Raw genomic sequence first — 25239 nt, forward strand, 5'->3', positions numbered from 1 at the left:
ACATAAAGGGTGTTCAATAACACTGATTTATAAACCCACACACAGACATAAAGGGTGTTCAATAACACTGATTTATAAACCCACACATAGACATAAAGGCTGTTCAATAACACTGATTTATAAACCCACACACACAGACCTAAAGGGTGTTCAATAACACTGATTTATAAACACACACACACAGACCTAAAGGGTGTTCAATAACACTGATTTATAAACCCACACACAGACATAAAGGCTGTTCAATAACACTGATTTATAAACCCACACACAGGCATAAAGGCTGTTCAATAACACTGATTTATAAACCCACACACACACACACACACACACACACACACACACACACACACACACACACACACACACACACACACACACACACACACACACACACACACATAAAGGGTGTTCAATAACACTGATTTATAAACCCACACAAAGACATAAAGGGTGTTCAATAGCACTGATTGTTTCTGGCCGACAGCAACAATATGTAGAATAGCACAGACCTAACATCTGGAGCTGTTAGCTACATTATGATAATAATACATAATCAGGTATAATGACAGTAAGACTCCTATAATGCTCCTGGCTCATAAAAGTCAAGTTATATTGTATACAATCATTGTAATGTAAATGATATTGAATGAATGAATTTTGTATAAATTATGGATTGTACCTCCAGCATGGATGGCTTTCCTGATATGAGCATGTTGAGGAGAGGAAGGTTAATGCTGCTGCTGTCTGTAAGGAAATATGAATATTATTAAATCACAACTCACCCCCCTCCCCGCTGTATGTCTTAATGATGAATTGAATACATAGGACCACAATGTTTCTGCCAGTGTGAACGCAGCACATTCTTTTCACAATCAAAAACAAATAAAATAATAATAATAATAAAACACCCTTAAAGTTCTCTGATTATAGCTTCTTAAATGTCACGGTTTGCTATGACAGTCAAATTAATGTCTTTCTGTTGTGGACAAAGACATGTGCTCACATTTGGACTTTGGGAAACACATATTTAACCAGCATTTATGTTATTTTATAGACCAATTTAATGAATAATAGAGACAATAATGGACAGATGAATTGTTTGTTGCAAACATACATTTACACAGCCAGGAGTATGTCCAACAAACAATCTGAAAATATAAATAATATTTCACATCTTGTAGCAGTTCAACATCAAATCAACTACAGTTAAATGATTAAAATGCTGGGTGTTTCACTACTTTTAACTTAAGTCACCTTTTGACCTGGTTATGGTAAATAATACCATGATTATTTTATTGATTATTGATTATTATTCCAGTGACATAACGTCCATCATCTCTTACCTCTGATGTGTTGTGTAGAGATGTGTTGTGTAGAGATGTGTTGTGTAGAGATGTGTTTCTCTAACTTGACGCTGAAGTTCTTCTCTCCTCCTCTACGACCTTCACTCCCATCATCCACCAGCAGGAAGCCATCATGGTTCTTCTCCAGAGAACAGGAATCACTGGTTCTGTTCTCAACAGAGTACTTAACCTTTCTGCCCTGAGATGGAAGAAAACAGGAATTACATCTTACAGTGTGTTATCTGGGGGCTTCTGGTGAGTCTAAGATGGGGGGGGGACATCCTAATTCATGGAATCAAAAACAATGATAACACATCTTCATCTTTCTGTATGTGTGATCTCAGTATGTATTATTATTAAAGAGTGGCAGTAACATATTAATGAACATTAATGACTAAATATCAGTACACACAGTACAGTATTTTACAATGTAAATATAGTGGAGTTAGCGAGAATGATAATTTAATAAAGATTATTAATTAGGTGGAGGAAATCACAACTTGTAAACAGTGTTTGTGTGTCAATACCTGAGAGACCAACTCATGTCTGTTGTGCACGATGCCCCAAGGAGTGATGCCCACCGCATGGACCCCGTCACTGTCCCTCACCGCCTCTCCTACACATCTCCCTACGCCTTCATCAAAGCCTTCTGTCAGTATCCAGCTGTAGTCTCCTGGATGTGTGTGTGTGTGTGTGTGTGTGTGTGTGTGTGTGTGTGTGTGTGTGTGTGTGTGTGTGTGTGTGTGTGTGTGTGTGTGTGTGTGTGTGTGTGTGTTAGTCAGTGCGATAAAGAGGGAGAGTGTTAGTGTGTTATCTGTCTGTCTGTCTGTCTGTCTGTCTGTCTGTCTGGTCAGCATCATGCATGATGCCATCAGACCATAAAGTAGCTTCACTAGTTGTTTTCTCCACTTGTGTTAAACTTAAACTAGACCATACCCGTTGTGGGATATGAGATATGAGACACCCAAAGTGTGCAGTTTGGCTTAGGCGCTGTGAACAGACAGTTTATCAGGGTTGGAAAGTGACTTTGGACTCTGTAGTGTGTACAACACACACCACACGCACATCCCGTCGCCGTGTCGTGGAGCCACAGAACACACACAATCACCCGCGCAAAGGCTATACAGATCTAACAGCCGGAGCCGCCCCCCTTCGCCAACACACACACACGCGACCCGTCGCGAGTGCACACACACGCACACACACACACACACACTCACACACACTCACACACACACACACACACACACGCACGCACGCACGCACACGCACACGTTGGTCGAAGCACGTTCTGTGTGTGCAACAGAGTAACGCAGTGGGGGTGTAGATGCGACGCATGCGCAGTTTGAGCAGCCACCGTAAGCATGGCGACATTCTTTGACATAAAAATGCGAATAAACAGCTGAGATTGAGTGATATTGAAAAACGGGCTTCGCAGTCCCATGCACATGGTAATGGTCAATGGCTGTGTGCTCCAGGCACTGAGGAGAACCGGGCAGATTTTTTTTTGGGCTCAGAGGTTTGTGGAATTATAGGAGAATATTGAACATCAATTGTATGATAGAAGTCAATGGAGCTTTGATCAGGCTGAACCTTTGTCCACATTTATCATAATATGTCATAAATATAAGATTCTATATGGATCCTGACATACACATATTTAAAGGTGCAATATTGTTTGTTAGACTAAGAGTTATATAGCTCTATATTATAATCATTGCTATAGAGTGTTTGTTCAGTAACAGGGTATCCATGTCTCTCCAGCTCTTTAATAAACAGAAAATGCATTTTCAGCTTGGGATACTAATTTCATCCAATCAGGAGAGAGAACTTATACAGGATAAACAAATGAAATTGGAAGTGATGACACAAAGAAGTTCAGGATAGAAAATCAATTTATGAGCTTCAATTTTATAGTGTTCAAGATCCAATGTTGTCTGCTCACTTCTCTGTGTCATCACTTCCTATTTCACTTGTTTATCCTGTATGAGTTTGTCACACGCACGCACGCACACGCACACCTTTATCCAAGGCTTTGACCAGTCCTTGTCTGATGACCTTCTGAACCCAGGGGTTGACCTCTACACTGCCTTGTCCTCCCACCACAGACACCACCATGTAGGGTTTCCACAAACCCCACCCATGGTTGTGCCTTTTCATCAGGTCGTAGATAAGGGAGGGTTCAGTGTCTGATGACAGACGCAGGAACTAGGTGATCAAAGAGACAAATCAGAAGACAGTGATGAACATGATCAATCTAAATGTAAAACATAATTATTATGTTTATTATATATATTATATTATTAATTATTATTTTCACATTTGTATAGAGTATTCACTGGACTTATATTTCCAGGTGTCCCCTAAACTAATAAATACACACTGAACTTTCATATCAAGAGGGTCTGGGTTTACACACTGATTTCTACCCTTAATGTCTATTCTAAAGTCAATGACATCATCCTCAGGGACCTTAAAGCAACTTTAGGATATCATTTAATCATTTAACTCTGATGTACTTTCATGTAGGATGTAATAAATAATACAAACTTTAATGTTGAATCTCTTGAGTGAATAATGTTAAATAGATGATGTAAGACAGAGTATCATGAACCACAGAGAACATTGATCACATTGTCAGTCAGACACTTACAGGTTTGGGCCTCCAGTCTCCCTCAAACTTCAACTCTCCAAAAGCATCAGTGGGCCGTTCAGAGGAGTGCAGCTCACTGGTCCACTCAGTGTCCACAGCTGTGTTGATGTGTGTTGGATGATCTCTGGGACGTCCACACTGACACCGTCCATCACTGATGACACAACAGGACAACACATCAATACACCACTGCTTCTCAAAGTGGGCTCTGGGGACCCCCAGGGGTCCTTGAGGGGGTTTCAGGGGGTCCCGGCAAAATGAGGAACAGTTTAAACAATTAAACCTATTTTAACTTTCAGCTATATTCAAAAACAGCCGATCTACAAGCTCATATGACCTATTGTGATGTCTGTAGATCAGTTATTTTTGAATAATACGACATGAGAAATGTTGCCAGTCTTCTCTGACGAGGGTCTATGGTTCTACATATAAATATGGAGGTCCTCAGTCACATACATATCAATATGTATAAGTAAAATAAGTAATTTAATTCATTAATGATGTGTCTGTACAATCATAACATGTTTATCAATAATGGAGGTTTGTTTACCTGGTAGAATCTTCTATGAAGGTGTTGCATTCTCTTTTCTTGAAGTCTTCTGGTTTCCATATCTGAAAACATATTATACAAATGATGGGATGTTATGACATGGGATAAATGTAAAACATGGATATTTATATTTTGGAAATTCTAAATTAATATATCTGCAGGTTTTACAATGTTTGTTTGCCCAAAAATGTTCACTTTATATTTAGGCTAAGCATAAACACAAAGAGATGATGTTATGTGATCATTCTGTCTTTTTTTTATTTATTATTTTACAAATTATATAAATAATGCTGCTGTAATATCTGAGCATGTACCTGAAGACATAATAAAGTGTCATAGTGCGAGGCAGAGAGGAAAAGTAAAAACAGAAGCAAGGGGTTTTATTAACAATGAAGGAAACCAACACTGGGAATAACTATAACTAGGAAACACAACAAAACCCTATGACTACAATTCAAGGAACCAACAGTGACCTGTAGACACAAGGGCACATAAATAGACAAGGACTAACTAGACACAGGTGAACTCAACAGACACACTGGGATAGGCTGGGGGACTAACAGGACACAGGTGATTGGTTGGGGGACTAACAGGACACAGGTGGAGAAATCTAGTAGTCAACAGGGAGGTGAGACAAGACAGGAAACAGTAACTAAACAAAACAGGAAACACTAGGACATCACTTCATAATAAAAGTACACAAGGGTAAAGTAAAAACCATACTAACAAGCAAGGAACATAAGAAAACACAGCAGGGACACAGAACATGGATTGTCACAATAAAGACATTGAACCTTGTTCAATCTAATAATAACAATAACAATAACAATAATAGTGTGTCTTTATGTGTAATTATTCATTAATATATTTTCAGGTCCCCATGCAGCCTTCAAACCAATGTTGCAAAAATTAGGCCCCCCCCCCCGCCCCAGGGGCCCATTAGGGGTCCCTGGTCTGGCCATTGTGATGGCAGACCCCTGACCAGCACCAGGTGCCACGTTTGGTGCGAATCGGAGCAACGTTGCACATCGTAGGTCCTCATGTTATGTTTAATACATTATTATTGTCCATGTGTTTGTATAATAATGTATTATTATTATATTATTATTAATATAGTATTATTATTATTATTATTATTATTATTATTATATCTAATATATTATTATAGTCCATGTGGTTGTATAATAATGTATTATTATTATATTATATTAATATAGTATTATTATTATTATTATTATTATTATTATTATATCATTATTAATATATTATTATTGTCCATGTGGTTGTATAATAATATATTATTATTATATTATTATTATTGTTATTATTATTATTATTATATCATTATTATTGTCCATGTGGTTGTATAATAATATATTATTATTAATATATTATTATTATTATTATTATTATTATTATATCATTATTATTATATTATTATTGTCCATGTGGTTGTATAATAATATATTATTATTATATTAATATATTATTATTGTCCATGAGGATCTGCTCTGACAGTGAATGCTGATGAGTGGGTTTTTAATGGAGAGGCTATACCTGCAGACAGCAGAGAAAAGTTGCTTCTTTGCTGCCTGATTTATACTTCATGGTACGCTGGTGTTGCACACTGAATAGCCATTTGATCTACAAGCTCACTGAAGCTCATAATGCATTGTGATCTAACACGTTGTGATTTGAAGATCGGTTACTTATTAGAGTCATAAATCAAACAGACGGCAGACACAGAGGCAGACAAAAGCCTGATGTGTATTTTGTCACAGAGCGGTGTTCCAAACTGAACATAGCAGATATGCAAGCCCAGAATGCAACCCGGCTGCCATGCGTTGTGGGTTTGTAGATCTGCCTTTCGGATCGTCTCAGGCCTAAAATGAGGGTAATTGTTCGGGCCGGGCTTTCATTTTCAGGCCTGTTGAGAACTGTAATCCTCTAATCCTCACATTCCTTCCTGCTACATACATTTACTACTTTTCACCCACAGCATTCATTCTTTTGAAAATAGACGTTTAAGGTCTTCATAAACATACATAAACACATACTATGGGGAGAGATTTGTCTCAAAAGTATTTGTGAATGCAATACCAAGATACACAAATATTCTTTGATTTACAAATGTGTTTCCATGATTTACAAATGTGTTTCCATGATTTACAAATGTGTTTCCATGATTTACAAATGTATTTTGCAATCTACAAACACAAATTATTTATTTGTGACTTTTGTAAATTTGAATTTGTCATTTTTACAAAAAAATATTATACTTGTGTGTGCATTTATCATAACATATCATTTGTAAATCCTATATTCTGTGTGTGAATTGTTGGATCTTATTTGTGAGTAGACCAACAAACGCATACATTTCTTTTTCCTGTTACATCATTTTGAGACAAACATCACGCTTTTTTAAGAGAATTTTTACAAATGTATTTTCCTATCCACAAACTTACTTGTAACTTGTAAGTTTGCATTTAAATACATGTGGTAAGTTTCACACAGTGTTGGAGAGATTCACTCTCACTTTCTGCAGATCCGTGTGTTGGTGAGATTTATACTTTCTGCAGATCCGTGTGTTGGTGAGATTCATACTTTGTGCAGATCCGTGTGTTGGTGAGATTTATACTTTCTGCAGATCCGTGTGTTGGTGAGATTCATACTTTCTGCAGAGCCGTGTGTTGGTGAGATTTATACTTTCTGCAGATCCGTGTGTTGGTGAGATTCATACTTTCTGCAGATCCGTGTGTTGGTGAGATTCATACTTTGTGCAGATCCGTGTGTTGGTGAGATTCATACTTTCTGCAGAGCCGTGTGTTGGTGAGATTCACTCTCACTTTCTGCAGATCCGTGTGTTGGTGAGATTCATACGAGACAGGCTTCACACTCTTTAGTTCATGAGCCAGAGCCCCAAAATTGAGCAATGATTATCGAAAGAGTGGGCAAAACCATACCTATATTAAATTGTTTATAGGGTCAATATAAGTAAATAAATATATGATAACCTTTCCACAGGAGCAGCTTTTTCATATTTATCACACATTTTGTTATTTTCCCCATACGTACATGACAGGTGAAAATATTACAAAATTTAAAAAATAGTTATCATAATGAAACTTCCCCAGTTGATTACTTACATGAAGACAATGATTTATCGTACTACAAGTTTTCTGAAATTGTATATTTAAATATGCAAATTAGGCATTTAGTCCATAAGCCAGAGCCCCAAAATTGAGCCAGATATTGAATATTACCTCGTTAAAAACCTTTGACTCCAACATCTTAACAAAATGAAATAAGAATGTTGACTCTGGCTTTGTCCAATGTTCCAATGTTGATTCTGGAAAGTTATGCAAATTCGGGCATATTTTCCTAATGCCTAATTTGCATATTTAAATATACAATTTCAGAAAACTTGTAATACGATAAATCATTGTCTTCATGTAAGTAATCAACTGGGGAAGTTTCATTATGATAACTATTTTTTAAATGTCATTTTTTCACCTGTCGTGTACGTATGGGGAAAATAACAATTTGTGATAAATATGAAAAAGCTGCTCCTGTGGAAAGGTTATCATATATTTATTTACTTATATTGACCCTATGAACAATTTAATATAGGTATGGTTTTGCCCACTCTTTCGATAATGAAATCTTGTCTGGCTCATGGACTACTTTTGGTGAGATTCACTCACAATTACCTGCAGATCCAAACGTGTGTTTGGACTGCCCCACCCCCACCCCATGGCAATTACAGCCAGGTGGGCACTGCCACTAATCAGGAGGGATCAGTTAGACAGGAGGGATTTCAGAAAAAAATAGGTATTTGGGGGTAAACGTTGGGAAGTTGAACAAAAAAACATGGCACAAATACTGGTCAGGGATCTGCCATGACGATAGTCACACAAAAATGCAGGAGGGGCGAAATCCCAAAACGGCGTTGGCGGCGCATCTGGCACGACCGCCGCGCCTCTGGCACGAGCGCCGAGCCTCCGCCTCTCCGCCACAGACCGTCAGGCGTCCGCCCACCCGCCGCGGCGGAGACGCGACCGCCACGGCGGAACGACTGCCACTGACCGCCACTGACCGTCACTGACCGCCCCGACCCACCACTGTCAGTGGCGGTCCGCCACTGACAGCCACTGACTGCCATGGACCCGCCACGCCCCGCCGCGGACCCGCCACACCTGGCACGATCGCCAAGCCTCCGCCGCGCCTCTGGCACGAGCGCCAAGCCTCCGCCATGACCGTGGCATATTTTGCATTGAGACAGAGGAGCAGTTGAGATTTCATTCGGCCAGATCTTTCTCAATTTTACTTGAATTCTTATAATTTTAATGTTTATATGATCTGTAAAGTTTATATTTTCATTTGGTATCAGTCATGAATTTATTATATATTATTTTCTTATTTTCTGTAATTTATTTCCACGCACGTAACATAATCTATCTGTCTATCTATCTATCTATCTGTCAATTAATCTATCATCTGTCACAAGGGTTTTCAGCCCAAGGACCCCCTAGCTGAGAGAGAGATGAAGCAGGGACCCCCTCTATATTGTATATTTTTTTCCCTCCATCAATAGCTCTTTGCCAAAAATAGCCGATCTACAAACTCTGCCTGTCAGTCTGTCGGACGGGAAGATACGTAATTCTCATCTCTGCTTATGTATTTATTACGCACGTAACATAACAATACACAACGTCTACTGTACATATGTAGCCCACTGTAGGCTAACATTCTTGGGGGGTCTTGTTAAGCTCCACCTTAGCGCCGCCAATGAAGCGGTTTCAGAAAATAAAAATAAGAAAAAGTAAACCCCCCAAAAAAGGCGTGTCTGTCTGTCTGTCTGTCTAGCCGATCTATGTTGTGAGCTTGTAGATCGGCTATTTTTGGCTAAACTTCTCCTCAGAAAAGGGATGCTAGGGTTCAAGTGGCATATCACACAAAGATTTGGCAGACCCCTGTAGTAACTCTGAGGACCCCCTTGTGTGTGTGTGTGTGTGTGTGTGTGTGTGTGTGTGTGTGTGTGTGTGTGTGTGTGTGTGTGTGTGTGTGTGTGTGTGTGTGTGTGTGTGTGTGTGTGTGTGTGTGTGTGTGTGTGTGTGTGTGTGTGTGTGTGTGCGCGCGCGGTGGAAGTGGTAAATTGGACACTAACGCAACCGGTTTTTGCATAAACTCTCACTGGCCCATGCAGTCCTAACTGGACTGATGTTTCTCTGGAGTGGAAAGGAGCAGACGAGCGTCTCGTCTGTGATGAGTCTGTCATTCAACACGCACGCAACAGTGGTCCCTCCTTTTCCTTTGGAATGCACTCCCCAAAACTTTCAGAGATGCGCCACCTTCCAATCCTTCAAAACCGCCATCAAAACCCACCTCTTCAATATCACTAAGCTAAAGGGTGTAAAAACATGAATAAATAGACTGCCTATTATTATTTCTTAATATTTCAAGAGGTTATTCAACTCTCTCCAACTATCTTTTAACCGCACCACATTTGCGTCATGCGTGACTAATGGGAATGGACATTTGACCATGCAATATTTGGTGTGTTATATATTATAATATTTTAAATGCTCTGTTCTTTTCAATGCCAAAAGCTATATTTTTAAAATGTCATTTCTGTTATATTTTTTTTACCTTTATTTTATTTGAAATGTCTTCCACCTCATTTGTCAGTGAGCTGTGAGAGCACATATTGTAATATTTGGCTCAACATGACCCTCTCAATGCTGTTGAAATACTTAGTGATTATGGAATAGACATCATGTCCCCACACTTGCTGGGTAACCTGGCGGGTTTCCCAAAGACATGCTGGTAGGGACTGCGTGCGGTCCTTACGAAGGGTCTTACATGTGTGTCCACACCATAGAGGTCTAATATAACCCAGGTCCACACAGGCTGCGCAGATAGCTTCGGGAAACAGGCGCACGTACTCCTGGCCTGGGAGAGGCTTCGTATACTAGTGCTGTCCTACGCACGAGTTTGTATATAATAATAATGAGGTGCGGTTGAAAGACAGTTGGAGAGAGTTGAATAACCTCTTGAAATATAAAAAAATAATAATAGGCAGTCTACTTATTTATGTTTTTACACCTTTTAGCTTAGTGATATTGAAGAGGTGGGTTTTGATGGCGGTTTTGAAGGATTGGAAGGTGGGCGCATCTCTGAAACACACACACACACACACACACACACAGGGGGGTCCTCAGAGTTACTACAGGGGTCTGCCAAATGTTTGTGTGATATGCCACTCGAACCCAGCAACGTAGATCGGCTATTTTAGATAGACAGACAGACAGACATTAATGAAGGATTAATGCATGCAGGTGCTTCGATGTTGGTTGGGGTAATTAATAGCAACTATAGCAACACGTCACCCCGACCCTACAGGCACTTCCCCAAGTTAATTTATTCAGGAAATATTAGTATATTAATATTTAGAGAATACGTCTTTTTATTGACATTATAATAAAATAAATATAGGCGCTGTGGATTTGTCTATAGTCTCCTCGACTCAGGGACCAAATAATAATAAATAATAATATATAATAATAATAATAATAATAATAATAATAAGTGTGCTTAGTATTATGTTCTGCAATCACTTAAGTTGCTCTAACATATAAGTTGTAAAGTAGCCTGTCTATAACAATAATAATAATAATAATAATAATACTGACACCGGTGATAAAAACAATGTATTGACACAAGGAATTAACAGTCACACCTTTGTGGATTACAGTAAAATTGTAATGGCAAATGAACTCTGCAGCCGCACTGAGGCGCTCCAAGCTGTGGACATTCCCCAAAGGTTGGTTTCCAAGCTCTAACCTTGGATTGCCTTTCAATAACAAATTTGATGGACGTATGTATCACCTACCTGTTACTTATTTGAGATCATTTTATATTATTGTAATCAGTTCATTATTTCCTGTGTAATCCATGAATAAAACTGAAGTGTGTCATTTGGAGCGAATGGCATTGCGCGGCACAAATTGTCTCTTTGAATAGACTATCATCTTATATAAACACAAATGACACAAGGAATTGACACTCTGACTCTCACATCTGCTGATAATATGAAAATTATAATCACAGACATTCCTGGAGAATTAGAAGATAGAATGTTGTTTGCCAGGCTGTGGGTGTGTTTAGATATGGGCAAGAGCGCATTGGTTTGTATTGTATTGGACCAGTGCGCAACGAATAATTATAATATTATTATAATAATAATAGTTGAATAGCAACAATTTCTCCACCATAATAAAGGTTCTTATCAGTGTGACGTCGTCTGTTAAGGGGTCTACATAATATTAAAATAACGAAATCGTATTTTAAATGGGTACAAAAAAGTAAGTCAACTTCATTAATGCTTGCATAGCCTAATGCATGGTCGCAAAGTAAATGCTTTAATATAATATTTAAATAACTACATCTTATTTTAAATGCGGTCCAAAAAAGAAGTCAACTTCATTATGCTTGCATAGCCTAATCAATGCATGGTCGCAAATAAGATTTCGTTATTTGAGTATTATATTTAGCAAGGTTTGGTATTATAAATCAAATTCGGACTCTTTCTGTGTTTCTATAGCCATTTAATAAAAGAAACAAGTCTATAAGGCCAAGGTGGGCAAAGAGAGAGTATAAGCCATTAGTTATCTTAATGAAGTAAACAACAAAATAATAAAGTAAAGTTATTATTCCGCTATTATTATTATTATGACTCTTTGCTCGAGTACATTTCATATAAGGACCTTCTCATGATCCTCTTTACCCAGCACCCCAACAGGTGATAAGCATTACAATCTGCATTTTCTAATTAGAAAATTGCCATTAGGCTACTGGGTTGTGGAAGGACATGTGCACTCCTGCGCCCTCATTTATCAAATAATTCCAAGTGATATAAAGCAATTAAAATCAAGCGATTTGAAAATAATATTTATTTAAAAAAAATCAATGTTAAGATGCTTAATCATTCACCCAAACAAGTCGTATAACAGTAATGCAGATCTATACATTTGCAGATCTTGCCAGGCTATCTCTAATCTCTCAAGAACAGCTTCTGCACTGCGTTGGAATCTGTCGGGGAGGTTCGTCATAACGAGTGCGCATTCAGATCAGGAAGTAGGCCGCGCTTTACCCAATCACATGTAGTGGGCGGGATTCACATGTCCGTCGATCTTTCCCCCTCGAAACAAACCAAAACTAATTTAACAATAGCGTCCGCGGAGCAGACAAAACCACGGAAATATATTCACATTTTAACTTACTCTGTCATCATAGAAACAAGTGGGCTTATAACCAAAACGATCCATGTTCTCTGGGAGAAGTGGTGTTAGTGTTCCGTGTAGAAATATTGTTAGTGGGAATGAAAACATAGTCGCACCAACCGGAAGTGATGCGCTGAAGGCACATCACAAACACCGGTTTCCTTGTGCTCTGGTGTTACGTTATCGTCCGCCCAGAGCCAACAGACATAGAACAAACAGCAGAGGGCGCTGTTTTTCATTTTCAGTTGGCGATGGGTTCCCAGATTGGGCTATCTCAAATGTGCATGGACTGGTGTCAGGTCTCCAGAGCACGCACTGCGCACTGCTCTATAATGGGTTGAATTAATATACAACTTAAAGGCTGGGTTCTCAAGTGCCTAACAGGCTGGAAACAGCACGCACGTAAGACCTCCTGAACGGAGTAATTTCGAAGCAAACCTGACCCCTTCGCAGCCTGCTGTCCTAGGCAGCAGTTTGTAGCGAATATAGTGAAATAGATCTATAAAAATAGCACACACACACACACACACACACACACACACACACACACACACACACACACACACACACACACACACACACACACACACACACACACACACACACACACACACACACACACACACACACACACACACACACACACACACACACACACACACACACACACACACTTTAGATAGATAGATAATATGTATAGAAATATATTGAAAATAGCAGATCTACAAGCTTGTGACACATTGTGAGCTTGTAGATGAGTATATATGAGTATAGGCTACTTTAACTTTTGGTAGTTTAAGTATATTTAATTTACTTGCGTAAGGGGGACACTTAAGTGTTTTCATATACATTTACCTTGCAGACGTCACCTTACCGCTGTAATTTAATGTATGAATATATCATCCAATAGAAAATATATATCAATCAATCTATCTATCTAAACATCTATCTATTAAATATCTTTCTATTAATCTGGCATCTATCATCTAAAGACCGCTGACTGCTCTGTCTGTAGTCATGATGCTTTGTAGCTATGATGAAGCTGACAGTAGCCTATATATAATATAGTATATAGTATCTGATTATTAGGCAGTGCGTTTGGCGTGTGCGGAAATATGAATCTGGCAGCTAGGATAGGGATACATTAATTGACGTTCATTATACCATATAGATATAGGTGTTTTAATCAAATTTATTATTTCTTAAATTATTATTTATTCCCCTGGGGGGGGACGTGTGGCAATAATGCCTGGGTTAACTGCGTGCATTTGCGTGCGTGCGTGTGTGTTACGGCCGTGGACTTTTGATAGGCAGGCAGGCAGGCAGGCAGGCAGGCAGGCAGACAGACAGACAGACAGACAGATCGATCTACAAGCCAATCTACAAGCTCCATCGCCTTGCAGCGCGAAGCTTTGTGAGCATAGATCGGCTATTTTTGGCAAAGAGCTATCGGTGGATGGAAAAAAACATATAGAGGGGGTCCCTGCTTCATCTCTCTCTCTCAGCTAGGGGGTCCTTGGGCTGAAAACCCTTGAGATAGATAGATAGATAGATAGATAGATAGATAGATAGATAGATAGATAGATAGATAGATAGATAGATAGATAGATAGATAGATAGATAGATAGATAGATAGATAGATAGATAGATAGATAGATAGATAGATAGATAGATAGATAGATAGATAGATAGATAATGTTACGTGCGTGGAAATAAATTACAGAAAATAAGAAAATAATATATAATAAATTCATGACTGATACCAAATGAAAATATAGACTTTACGGATCATATAAACATTAAAATTATAAGAATTCAAGTAAAATTGAGAAATATCTGGCCGAATGAAATCTCAACTGCTCCTCTGTCTCAATGCGCAAAATATGGCACGGTCATGGCGGAGGCTTGGCGCTCGTGCCAGAGGCGCGGCGGAGGCTTGGCGATCGTGCCAGGTGTGGCGGGTCCGTGGCGGGGCGTGGCGGGTCGGGGCGGTCAGTGGCGGGTCAGTGGCTGTCAGTGGCGGACCGCCACTGACAGTGGCGGACCGCGGCGGTCAGTAGCGGGTCAGTGGCGGTCAGTGGCTGTCAGTGGCAGTCGTTCCGCCGTGGCGGTCGCGTCTCCGCCGCGGCGGGTGGGCGGACGCCTGACGGTCTGTGGCGGAGAGGCGGAGGCTCGTGCCAGAATCAGTTTTTTATTGTCACATCACAGGTTTACAAGGTAAAAAGTGGGTGAAATTCATTTTAGTGCAGCTTAATAAAAAACACCACCACAGCAGCCGTAAACAGTGGACTGGCAAGAACGATGACATGATACAGGGCGGCAACTGCGTTGCCGCTCAATGAAACATGAACAACAAACATAACCATAACACCATGGCGCTAAACGATCCCTCATAAGAAGAGTTGGGTGGGGGCGGGGGAGCGGGGTGGGATGGAATGGAGTAGACGGGCAAAAAAAGCACTGCTCTCACGCTCTGCTCCCAGAAGGGGGCAGAGCGTGGAAGGAGCAAAAAAAAGAGAGCCCAGGGGGGGAGTGGGGAGGGGAGTGGGATGGGGGATAGGAGCAGGGGGGGGCGAAGGCGTGTAGTGCAGGATATGTCACATGTGTGTGTGTGTGTGTGTGTGTGTGTGTGTGTGTGTGTATGTGGAAGCCTGGGACATGTCCTTGGGCTTCACCCAGTTCAGAGCAGTCTTCTTGGCTGATGTCAGAGCTTATCGCTTGGTGTAGAGCGATAGCAGCGAGTTGTGAGGCTGTGCGAGACGTCCTTGAATGGCTTCCGAACCAAAGTCATAACACCAGGTGTCCATGAGGGCTGGTGGGGGGGGGGGGTTGTTGGTATGGGTATAGTTATGGGGATAGGGTGGGTGGAGAGAGGAGAGGATGCGACCGCCTTCGTCAGCAGCAGTGAGGGAGCAGCCAGAGGCGCGGCGGCCGCCAACGCCGTTTTGGGATCCCGCTGTCTCTCCAAAAATGTAAATAATTTGCACACATATGTGGCACTACACTGCAGCAGTGTTATAGCAGTGTCAAACATTTCAAATGGCCATAACTCGGTGACCATTGCTCTGATCAGCGCGATAGGACTCGATTTGAGCGCCACATAGCAGGCTGAAAATCAAGTCATCTATATTTTCCAATCCTGAATGGTTTGGTCAAGCGCTGAAATGTTTTACCATTGAGCTAATAGAGCCTGCCTGCTTGCTCAGGGGATACATTTAATCTTGACTAGCAGGTCAAAATTCGTGTCTAGGTGAGCCATGACCTTTTGTCTCAATAGAAGAGCAGGGAGACAACCACCCCAATTGTATAAGTTATATTGTATTAACATACTCTACCATACAGATTGGACAGAATTGCATTCTATTCATTAAAAAAGTTACATAGTACCGCTTTAACATACAAACTGCTAGCCAGCTACCTAGATTGTAATAGAAATTGTAAAAAAAAAAAAAACCTGGCCACAGGAGAGCTGTGCAAATAGACATCACAACCTTACTAACATCTATGAAATCCACAATTTTACAGTGTTACGTTAGAAAACGTGCAACATCATTTTTGTTCATGCAAGAGACTTGAATAATATCACCCCCTCCAACCCCCCAAAATAAACCTGTAATCCCACGTTTTATGTCCTCTCCTGATGTGGAAACAACTTAACCCTCGTAGGGTCCTCGGGTCCTTTTGACCCGGTTTAACATTTTCAACATGAATTAAAAGTATGTAAACATTTTTTGTTCTCTATGAAACTTCTTCTATTTGCCTTATTTATTGTACTAAACATGTGATATGAAAATGAAAATTTTCATGAAAATTAAAATTTTCACACAGGGCCTTCGGGTCAAAGTGACCCGAAGGCCCTGGGTGTGACTAAAACACGAAGACCCTACGAGGGTTAAACCATATCCTTATTTGACCAATTCCCCAGGGCTCTATAATTGGCCCTCCTGTTTTCTCTGAACACCAAATAACCGAAAATGGCCGATCTACAAGCTCACAACATGCATGATAACGTTACTTTTGACACGTTGAGACACGTTGTGAACTTGTAGATCAGATGTTCACTATTTGCCCCTGAATAGGAATGCTAAGATTCAAGTGGTTATTACAACTGTAAGACCCAGGATTTGAACCTGGGTGTTCCGCATGGGAGCCAAGAGGGAATCCCCACTTGGCAGGGGTGATATTGGGCGTAGGAGCTTCAGGAAAGGCTACTTGTCAACCTGTTAGTTGTCCTACCTAACACCAGGGAAAAGACACTATTATAAAGCCCCAAATCCCAGGCCAGGGCAGGTGATAATGGTCTCCATGTCTGCCTATTAGGCCTACTATACGATGGTCAAAGAAGAGAAGAATTAATAGGAAAGTGTAAAGCACAGCGGGGATCATAAACCTTGCTTATAAGCTTACAATAATGAAGAATGAATCAAATCACTTTACTGAATAATGCTGTGTGAGTAAAGTTCCCCAAACATCTTGGGGACAGGATGTTACTGCAATACAACACACAAAAAGTTACTGGTTACTGGAAGCGAAAGTTACCTCGTATGACACAGGAGATGTCTACAGTACTGGTCACTCAGTGGCAAACAGGATGAAGAAATGAAGAAATAGATGAGAATATAATCTGAGGAACTGAAAATGCTTAGTACACGAAAGTACATAGCAGGTGTATCCTGTACTTTGGGCTGGAGAAAGCAGATTACAACACACACACAGGCATACGCGCACACATAGATTGCTTTGGGTGTGGGGGCACGACGCTGCTGCAATACACACAGGCACACGCACACACATAGATTGGGTGTGAGGCATGAATGCTGTGATACAGACACACACGCATATGGGAAAAGTACTGGGCCATTACAAAACCACAGGGGGGTCAAGAAAGAGGATCTTGACTGAAATGAAGCAGAGTGGCAGATCTAATGCTGGACATGATGACAATTATGATTATTTGAATAATGTAATTTAATCAACAGTATCGATCATGCTGAAGTATGAAACTAACTAAAAGATATGTATGTGTACAACATCTGATAATGAAATGGAGGAAAAGTGATCTGATGCTTGAAAAAGATGGAATTAATTGTTTATTATAATAGAAACAAATACACTGTGAGGCCTTTTAGGAGTAACCTGACTCCGCCAGAAAGAAGAAGCCTGCGTCACATACTTTCCCCATCTGGCGGAGTCAGGTTATTTTAGCAGTTGCATCCATTTGATGTTTTCTTTATAGAAATGTGGAATTAATCATGACTGATTGTTTTATGTTAACAAAAGACATCTGCATTTCAGTTTGGTTGAAACATTACCCTTTAGAGCAGGGGTAACCAACCAGTCGATTACGATCTACCGGTAGATCATCAAAGCCTTCTAACTTGATTGCGGGGCGGGCCCGGTGCAGACGGGCAGCCATCGACAATACACAGAATTTGTGTATTTAGAGTAGCTCATCTAGCTGTTTACCAAACGGATGTCTGGGGCCATCCACTACGGAATGCTTCTGTTCTATTGTTTGGCCGCTATCTCCGATATCCCCCGTGTTTTGCATATGCATATCAGAACAGAACTGATCAGTATAAAAACACAGAGAGCAAAAGAACCACACACTAGCCTACTATACCTACACAGGCAAGCAGTGACTAGCTATGGAAGGTCCGGCGAAAAAGAAACCGAAAACATACCATTACCACCTGGAATGGGAGCATGATTTTTTTTTCACGTCAGTGCATGGGAATACTATATGCCTCGTATGCCAAAAGACGTTATCTTTGCCAAAACGTGGCAACCTGGAACGCCATCATTCTACTGCGCATGCTAAATACAAAGACCTTTATCCACTGAACAGTGCAAAAAGATCGAAAAGAATTGATGAACTGAAAAGTGGACTCCAAACACAGCATCGGCAGTTTACTGCGCCGCCAACAACAACAAAAAACAAGCTGGTGACAGAGGCATCGTTCCGATTTAGCCATATTTTGGCTCAGTGCAAGAAACCATTTAAGGACGGGGAGATGGTTAAAGAATGTCGCGGCTGACAGCTTGTTTTCTAACCTAAAAAACAAGGATGAAATTAAAGCATTGATACAAACGTTGTCGCTTGGTGCACCTACGATAGCCAGAAGAGTGGAATCGCTGTCTGAAGATGTATCCCAGCAATTTTTCAAAGACTTGTCAAACTGTGAATACTTTTCACTTCAATTTGACGAGTTCACTGATGCCACTGACACAGCCCAGCTAATTGTGTTTGTCCGAATGGTTTTCGCCGATTTGACCACCAAAGAGGAATTTCTCGCCCTTATTCCGTTGAAGCAAAGGACCCGGGGTGAGGATGTGTACAATGCATTCAAGGATTACGTGCGTGAGTACAAGATTCCCATTCATAAAATCGTATCGATGACAACAGACGGGGCCCCAGCGATGCTTGGCGTTCGATCAGGATTCAATATTGTGCATTGAAGAGAAGAAGAAATCTTTGTGTTTCGTTTCATAAAAAAAACTAAATCAACACAGAAGTTTATTTGTATTTTTGTCCAATATTCATTTTTCTAATCTTAATATTTAGGCATTGACTATATAACTATCGGTGTGTATTCTTATTTAAACTACTAGTCTCTGTGTGGATGTATGCACTATGCACATGCATTGAGCCTGTCCGAAATGTAAATCGTGACAAGTGGGGTTTTTTTGGAACATATTTTAGTGGTAGATCATGCCTTACAATTGGAAATAAAATGTGCTCTTGGGCTTGAAAAGGTTGGTTACCACTGCTTTAGAGTGATGATGGGAGATAACTAGACTAAAGGTCACCTGGACATGGGGTCAGCTCAAACATTTGACAAACAACAATTGTGGAACCAAACTCATACTGATTTGTAACTTATGTATTAGTGAGCAGACACCCTATTACATGGGCACATTTCCTAATAATGATAACTAAGGCAATCTGCTACACTTCCCCTTCTTGCGATTCTATTCCCTTTTCTGTGGAAGTTCCCGACCTCCTACTTCCCAGTAACTGCTGTCAACTACATCGACGTGTCATCTTAGGTCACCAAGTCATTGAGTGAACTGTTTTTCATGGCATGATCACGGGTGGTCCATGTATGTCTCTTCTTGGCTAATGTGGAGTTTCATGTCTCATGTCATTTTCTGTCTCGAACCTTGCCCTGTACATATTCTTCAGGTATGCCAGCATGAAAATACTACTGTCACAAAGACACGTAGTTACAAAAGGTAAAATACATTGGGGCCCCTGGTGTGACTATTGTCATGGCAGACCCCTGAACAGTGTTTGTGCCAAGTTTGGTGCAGATTGGTGTCAACGGTGCACCTGTGGAACCCGGGGGCCCCTGATGTGGCCCCTGAGGGCCACACGTGGCCCCTGGTGTGGCTATTCTGATGGCAGACCCCTGAATAGTGTCTGTGCCAAGTTTGGTGCTGATCGTATGTATATATATATGCATGTACTGTATGTATTGTACAGTACGCATGTATGTATGTATGTATGTATGTATGTATGTATGTATGTATGTATGTATGTATGTATGTAGCATGAACACCTGCAACTGATTAAATTAACATTAAATGTCTAAATATTGAATCGAGCAACTGTCTGAAGTGCACACAAAAATACAGATACAGAAGATACAGAAATACAGAAGAAAATATGGGGGGTGCATATGGATCACTTCTTTGAGTACTAAACAGTTTTCTGTAATGGTGGCCTCTATTTGCATATTTAGGAGTAGGCTTACCACTAATTACATTACAAATACCGTACACACATTGTCTGACCCTCAGAACATAGATATAGACTCTTTATTTTTCAGTTTAGCTTGCCTTGTTGAAATTGTTCAACATTGGCAGCCATTTTTTATGCAAATTAGAAGGTTAAAAACAATCAAATTTGTATGGGAACCATATTATTCAGATTCAGCAGCCTTGAATTATGTAAAATAGTCAGCTTCCCAACTTTTACCCCCCCCCAAAAGAAAATCTGAAATCCCTCCTGTCTAACTGATCAGTGGCAGTGCCCACCTGGCTGTAATTGCCATGGGGTGGGGGTGGGGCAGTACAAGCACACGTGTGGATCTGCAGGTATGTGTGAGTGAATCTCATCAAAAGAGTGTGAAGCTTGTCTCAAAACTGAATATGCGTGATGGTGTACTCACAAATGCATATTCAACAATTCACACGCATAATTGATGATTTACAGATGATATTTTATGATGCGCCTGCAAGTATAAATTATTTTTACAAATTGCAAATGATATATTTACAAATAGTCATATATTTGTACAAATCACATGTATTTAAATGCCAAGTTACAAGTTACAAGTAAGTTTGCAGATAGGAAAATACATTTGTAAAAATGTTCTTAAAAAGCGTGACGTTTGTCTCAAAATGATGTAATAGGGAAAAGGAATGCATGCGTGTGTTGGTCTACTCACAAATGCAGACTCAACAATTGACACGCAGAATTGATGATTTGTAAATGATATTTTATGATAAATGCACACACAAGTATAATCCATTTTTGTAAAAATTACAAATTCATATTTACAAAAGTCAAAAATAATTTGTGTTTGCAGATTGCAAAACACATTTGTGAATCATGGAATATTTGTGCATCTTGGTATTGGATTCACAAATACTTTTGAGACAAATCTCTCCCCATAATAAGCTTTATATTTATATGCTCACCTTCTTCTTTTCATTGTCATCCTCGGTGTCACTGACAATATGTTCAGATTCAGGTATTTTTCCAGCGGTGCTCGGTTCCTCTTCAAGTTCAATCTTTACGTCCTTTGTTTGTCCCAGTGTTGGTCTCTGCATTAACGCAACCCTCTCCTCTTCTATTGCACTCATGTTGTTTAACTCAACACTCTCCTCTTCCACACCACTCATGTTGTTTGTGTCTCAGTGGATCCAACACACTGTATTCTCTCCGATAAATGTCTCCTTAATGATGACTGTCAGTTAAGCCGTCTGACTACATGTTGTTTCCTGTCAGAAACTATGTGTCAGGGTGCGAGTTCAGAGGACCCAAATGCAGTACGACACGAGGCAGGAATCAAAGTTGAGGAGGTTTATTAACCAAACTTAAGCAACCCATAGAATGGGGAAGGCAAAACAGGAACAGAATATACGGATGGCTTTCAGCCAACACACAACCTAACTCACATGACAATAAACGACGACCTGACAGGGAACTGAACAAACAGGGGAATATATATAGACACAGGGTTAACTGGACACAGGTGAACACAAGACAAATCAGCACAGGGATTGGCTGGGGCACAACAGGACACAGGTGGAGAACATAACTAATACAGACTGGTGAGACAAGACAGGAAGCGATAAAAAGGCAGACAGGAAACAAGACTACAAAATAAGGTACACAACATCAGGGCAGAAGGCAACAGTAACCACCTATACAAATATACAATCAAAACGTGAAGTATTCAGAAACATACAGTAAGCAGAATACAGAACATGCAGTATGCACTTTAGGCCTAACCGGCCTAAAGTGTCCACGACCATATAAGGCATTCAAGGTCTAAATAATAAACGTCGGCCTAACCGGCCTAAAGTGTCCATGACCATATAAGGGCATTCAAGGTCTAAATAATAAAGTCAAAGTCCATGGCCCGAGGAGCGGACCGTGACACTATGTGAGCTACAGTAGCTCTGTGTGGGCGTGAAGACATGTATTCTCTGTTGAACCGGTTCAACCGACAATCAAAGGTAAATGGTAGGTACCCGGACCCTTTAAAAGTAAACGTCACAAACACACTGGTGTCACCTGAGGTGACCTCTGGTCATTTGACATGTCTTCATGTCTCATGTTTATTCATGATGTTAATCTGTCTTCATGTCTCATGTTTATTCATGATGTTAATCTGTCTTCATGTCTCATGTTTCACTGTCACGTCTTCAACATGAATCACAACTATGTTCTAAACAAACAGATATATATATATATACATATATATATATATATGTATATATATATATATATATATATATATATAGATCTATTAAGCACATTGTCACGTCTTCAGCATGAATCACAACTATGTTCATAGATCTGTTTGATTTATTTAGCACAGTGGTTCTCAACCTGTGGGGCGGCACCCCCAAGAGGATCACCACATTATTTCGGGGGGTTATTTCCCGGATGACAGTGAAGTGACAATTTAAAGAGTTTTAAGACATTTTTAATACCTACAAAATAGACCAATACTGCATCAAAAGTAATCAACAAACATTGACCAAATTGTCAAATAATATAATTTTATAATTTTAAATTAATTTAAATCAAATAATAATTTGTGAAAATAGCCGATCTACAAGCTCACAACGCCTCGCAACGTGAGGCGTTGTGAGCTTGTAGATCTGCTATATTTGATTTGTTTTTAAATGTTTTTAAAAATGTAAATGCCATTTTCATGTCAGCCTCGTGGTGGCGCTATAACAGGCCCATTTGTGTTTTTACCTATAACTGCACCGATCTGTGTAAAACGTTGTATGAACACTCTCTAGAGGTCAAGGAACAACCTTTGCCCTGCATTTTTCACATCTTTCTTTTATAGCGCCACCAGGAGGCCGACTTATATAAAACATTTTTTTTTATATTACTCCTTCCCATTTTATCCAAATTTCAGGCAAATCGGTACACATGATCTCTATAGTCATGTGATCAAGACGGATCTGATTTTTCATATTCCATCCTGATTGGCTAAGATTGAAATCTAAAGTTTGTAGGAGTGGCCCCGTTTTGAACAAAATGCCGCAAATCATGAACGCAGCGTCTGATTGCGGTGACACTTTGTACATTCGCACTACGTTGAAGAACAAATGCCACCCTTTTAACATTGCCCTATTATAGCACCACCAGGAGGCCGATTTTTGCAAAACATTGACGTTGGTCTGTGAGCCGTACGTTTAAGCTTAATAAACCAGTGAGAAAACATCTGACTTAGTTTGTGTGAAGCGAGTGACAAGTGACATCAGTTCTTCTGTATATATATATATATATATATATATATATATACCCTATCCTGGTTAATCATGACCATAACACGTTTGATTCTGTGGAGAGAAAAAAATTTAAAACGGAAAAACAAAGGGTATTTATTAAATATAGTATATCATATAATTAAATATATTATATTTTTTAAATCACAGAAAAAAATGTTTTATGGTCATGATTCACCAGGACCCTGGATGGCTTGATTCTAGGCTTAAAATAATTAATATAAATATTTTGGGAATTGTCAATAGGAAAAATGCATTGACTATTTTGAAGTGGAACCAGAAAATGGCCACCACTGCAATTGCCCTATTATATATTTTTTGTATATTTTTATAACAATTATTATAAAATTAAAACAAATCTAGGCTTGGTGGGTGCCCCCCCACCCAGCCTTATGGTGCCCACTCTGCCTAATGGGAGGGACGGCTCTGGGGGGGCCGCCAAATCGGAACGTTCACCGAAAATAGCCGATCTATAATCTCACAATGCTATACGTTGTGAGCTTGTAGATTAGATAAGAGGGAAAAAAGAGCAGACCAAGAACCAAGAGCCATGGTCAAATTTATACAGTATTGACTGTTTAAGTGGTTACATGTCTGAATGAATGAATGTATGTGTGTATAATACACATGAACATGAAGCCAACATTTAAGATTATGTGTAAACAAACAAACAAACAAACAAACAAACAAACAAACACACTGATGACAGTCTATGAAGCACTCGAAAAAAAGCCCTATTTTATATAATAAAAAAATATATATATATGAAAATATAGACGATCTACAAGCTGTGTATTTTTTCATGCCAACAGTTTTTGTACTTTTAAGTACAAAAAAGTACTTTTACATATTTCTACTGTGGAATCGATACTATTAGTGAAGCGGGGAAAAAAAATTGAGTACGTGTGCGCGGCTGCGCGCGCGTGCGTGTGTGTGTGTGCGCTCCAGGCTATTAGCGCTCCAGGCTATTAGCCTACACATACATCCATCCATCCATTCATCCATCCCTTTATCCATCCAACCATCATTGTATTGTCCTCATTTTGTCTCCTCCTCCCCTTTTCTCCTGTTTCACTGTCTGCTCCCTTCATTCTGTCCTACACCTCCTTCTGAGATAGATCTATCTAACTCTATCTATCTATCTATCTATCTATCTATCTATCTATCTATCTATCTATACGTTCAATAAAGAGAATGGCAGGTCGTTGAAATGTGTGAATTCCTTTTGAACAACATGCTTGTTTATTTAGCCCATGACAATGTTGTGCTACTGTAAACATTTAAAGCGACTTTGGGTACTTAAAAGAGTGCTATATAAATCTGAGCTATTATTACTTTTTTTTCCCACCGCGGGTCGCGGGCGGG

The 25239-nt window shown here is 39.8% G+C and overlaps 1 protein-coding gene across 1 annotated transcript in view; it reads right to left on the minus strand.

The window, feature by feature from the left end:
• Positions 1-21784, minus strand: part of LOC308080095 (transient receptor potential cation channel subfamily M member 4-like) — a 72832-nt gene extending 51048 nt beyond the window's left edge. The window contains exons 1-7 of the mRNA XM_080421838.1: positions 21538-21784; positions 4550-4611; positions 3994-4153; positions 3362-3554; positions 1874-2016; positions 1347-1545; positions 683-747 (exon numbers count right to left, since the gene is read on the minus strand). Of these exons, the coding sequence (XP_080277964.1) occupies positions 683-747; positions 1347-1545; positions 1874-2016; positions 3362-3554; positions 3994-4153; positions 4550-4611; positions 21538-21741 (1026 nt within the window). The 5' untranslated portion in view covers positions 21742-21784. The remainder of the gene's footprint in view (positions 1-682; positions 748-1346; positions 1546-1873; positions 2017-3361; positions 3555-3993; positions 4154-4549; positions 4612-21537) is intronic.
• Between the last annotated feature and the right edge of the window lie 3455 nt (positions 21785-25239).

The sequence above is a fragment of the Gymnoscopelus braueri genome (assembly GCF_963280865.1).
Source record: "Gymnoscopelus braueri genome assembly, chromosome: 23".
Lineage (NCBI taxonomy): Eukaryota > Metazoa > Chordata > Actinopteri > Myctophiformes > Myctophidae > Gymnoscopelus > Gymnoscopelus braueri.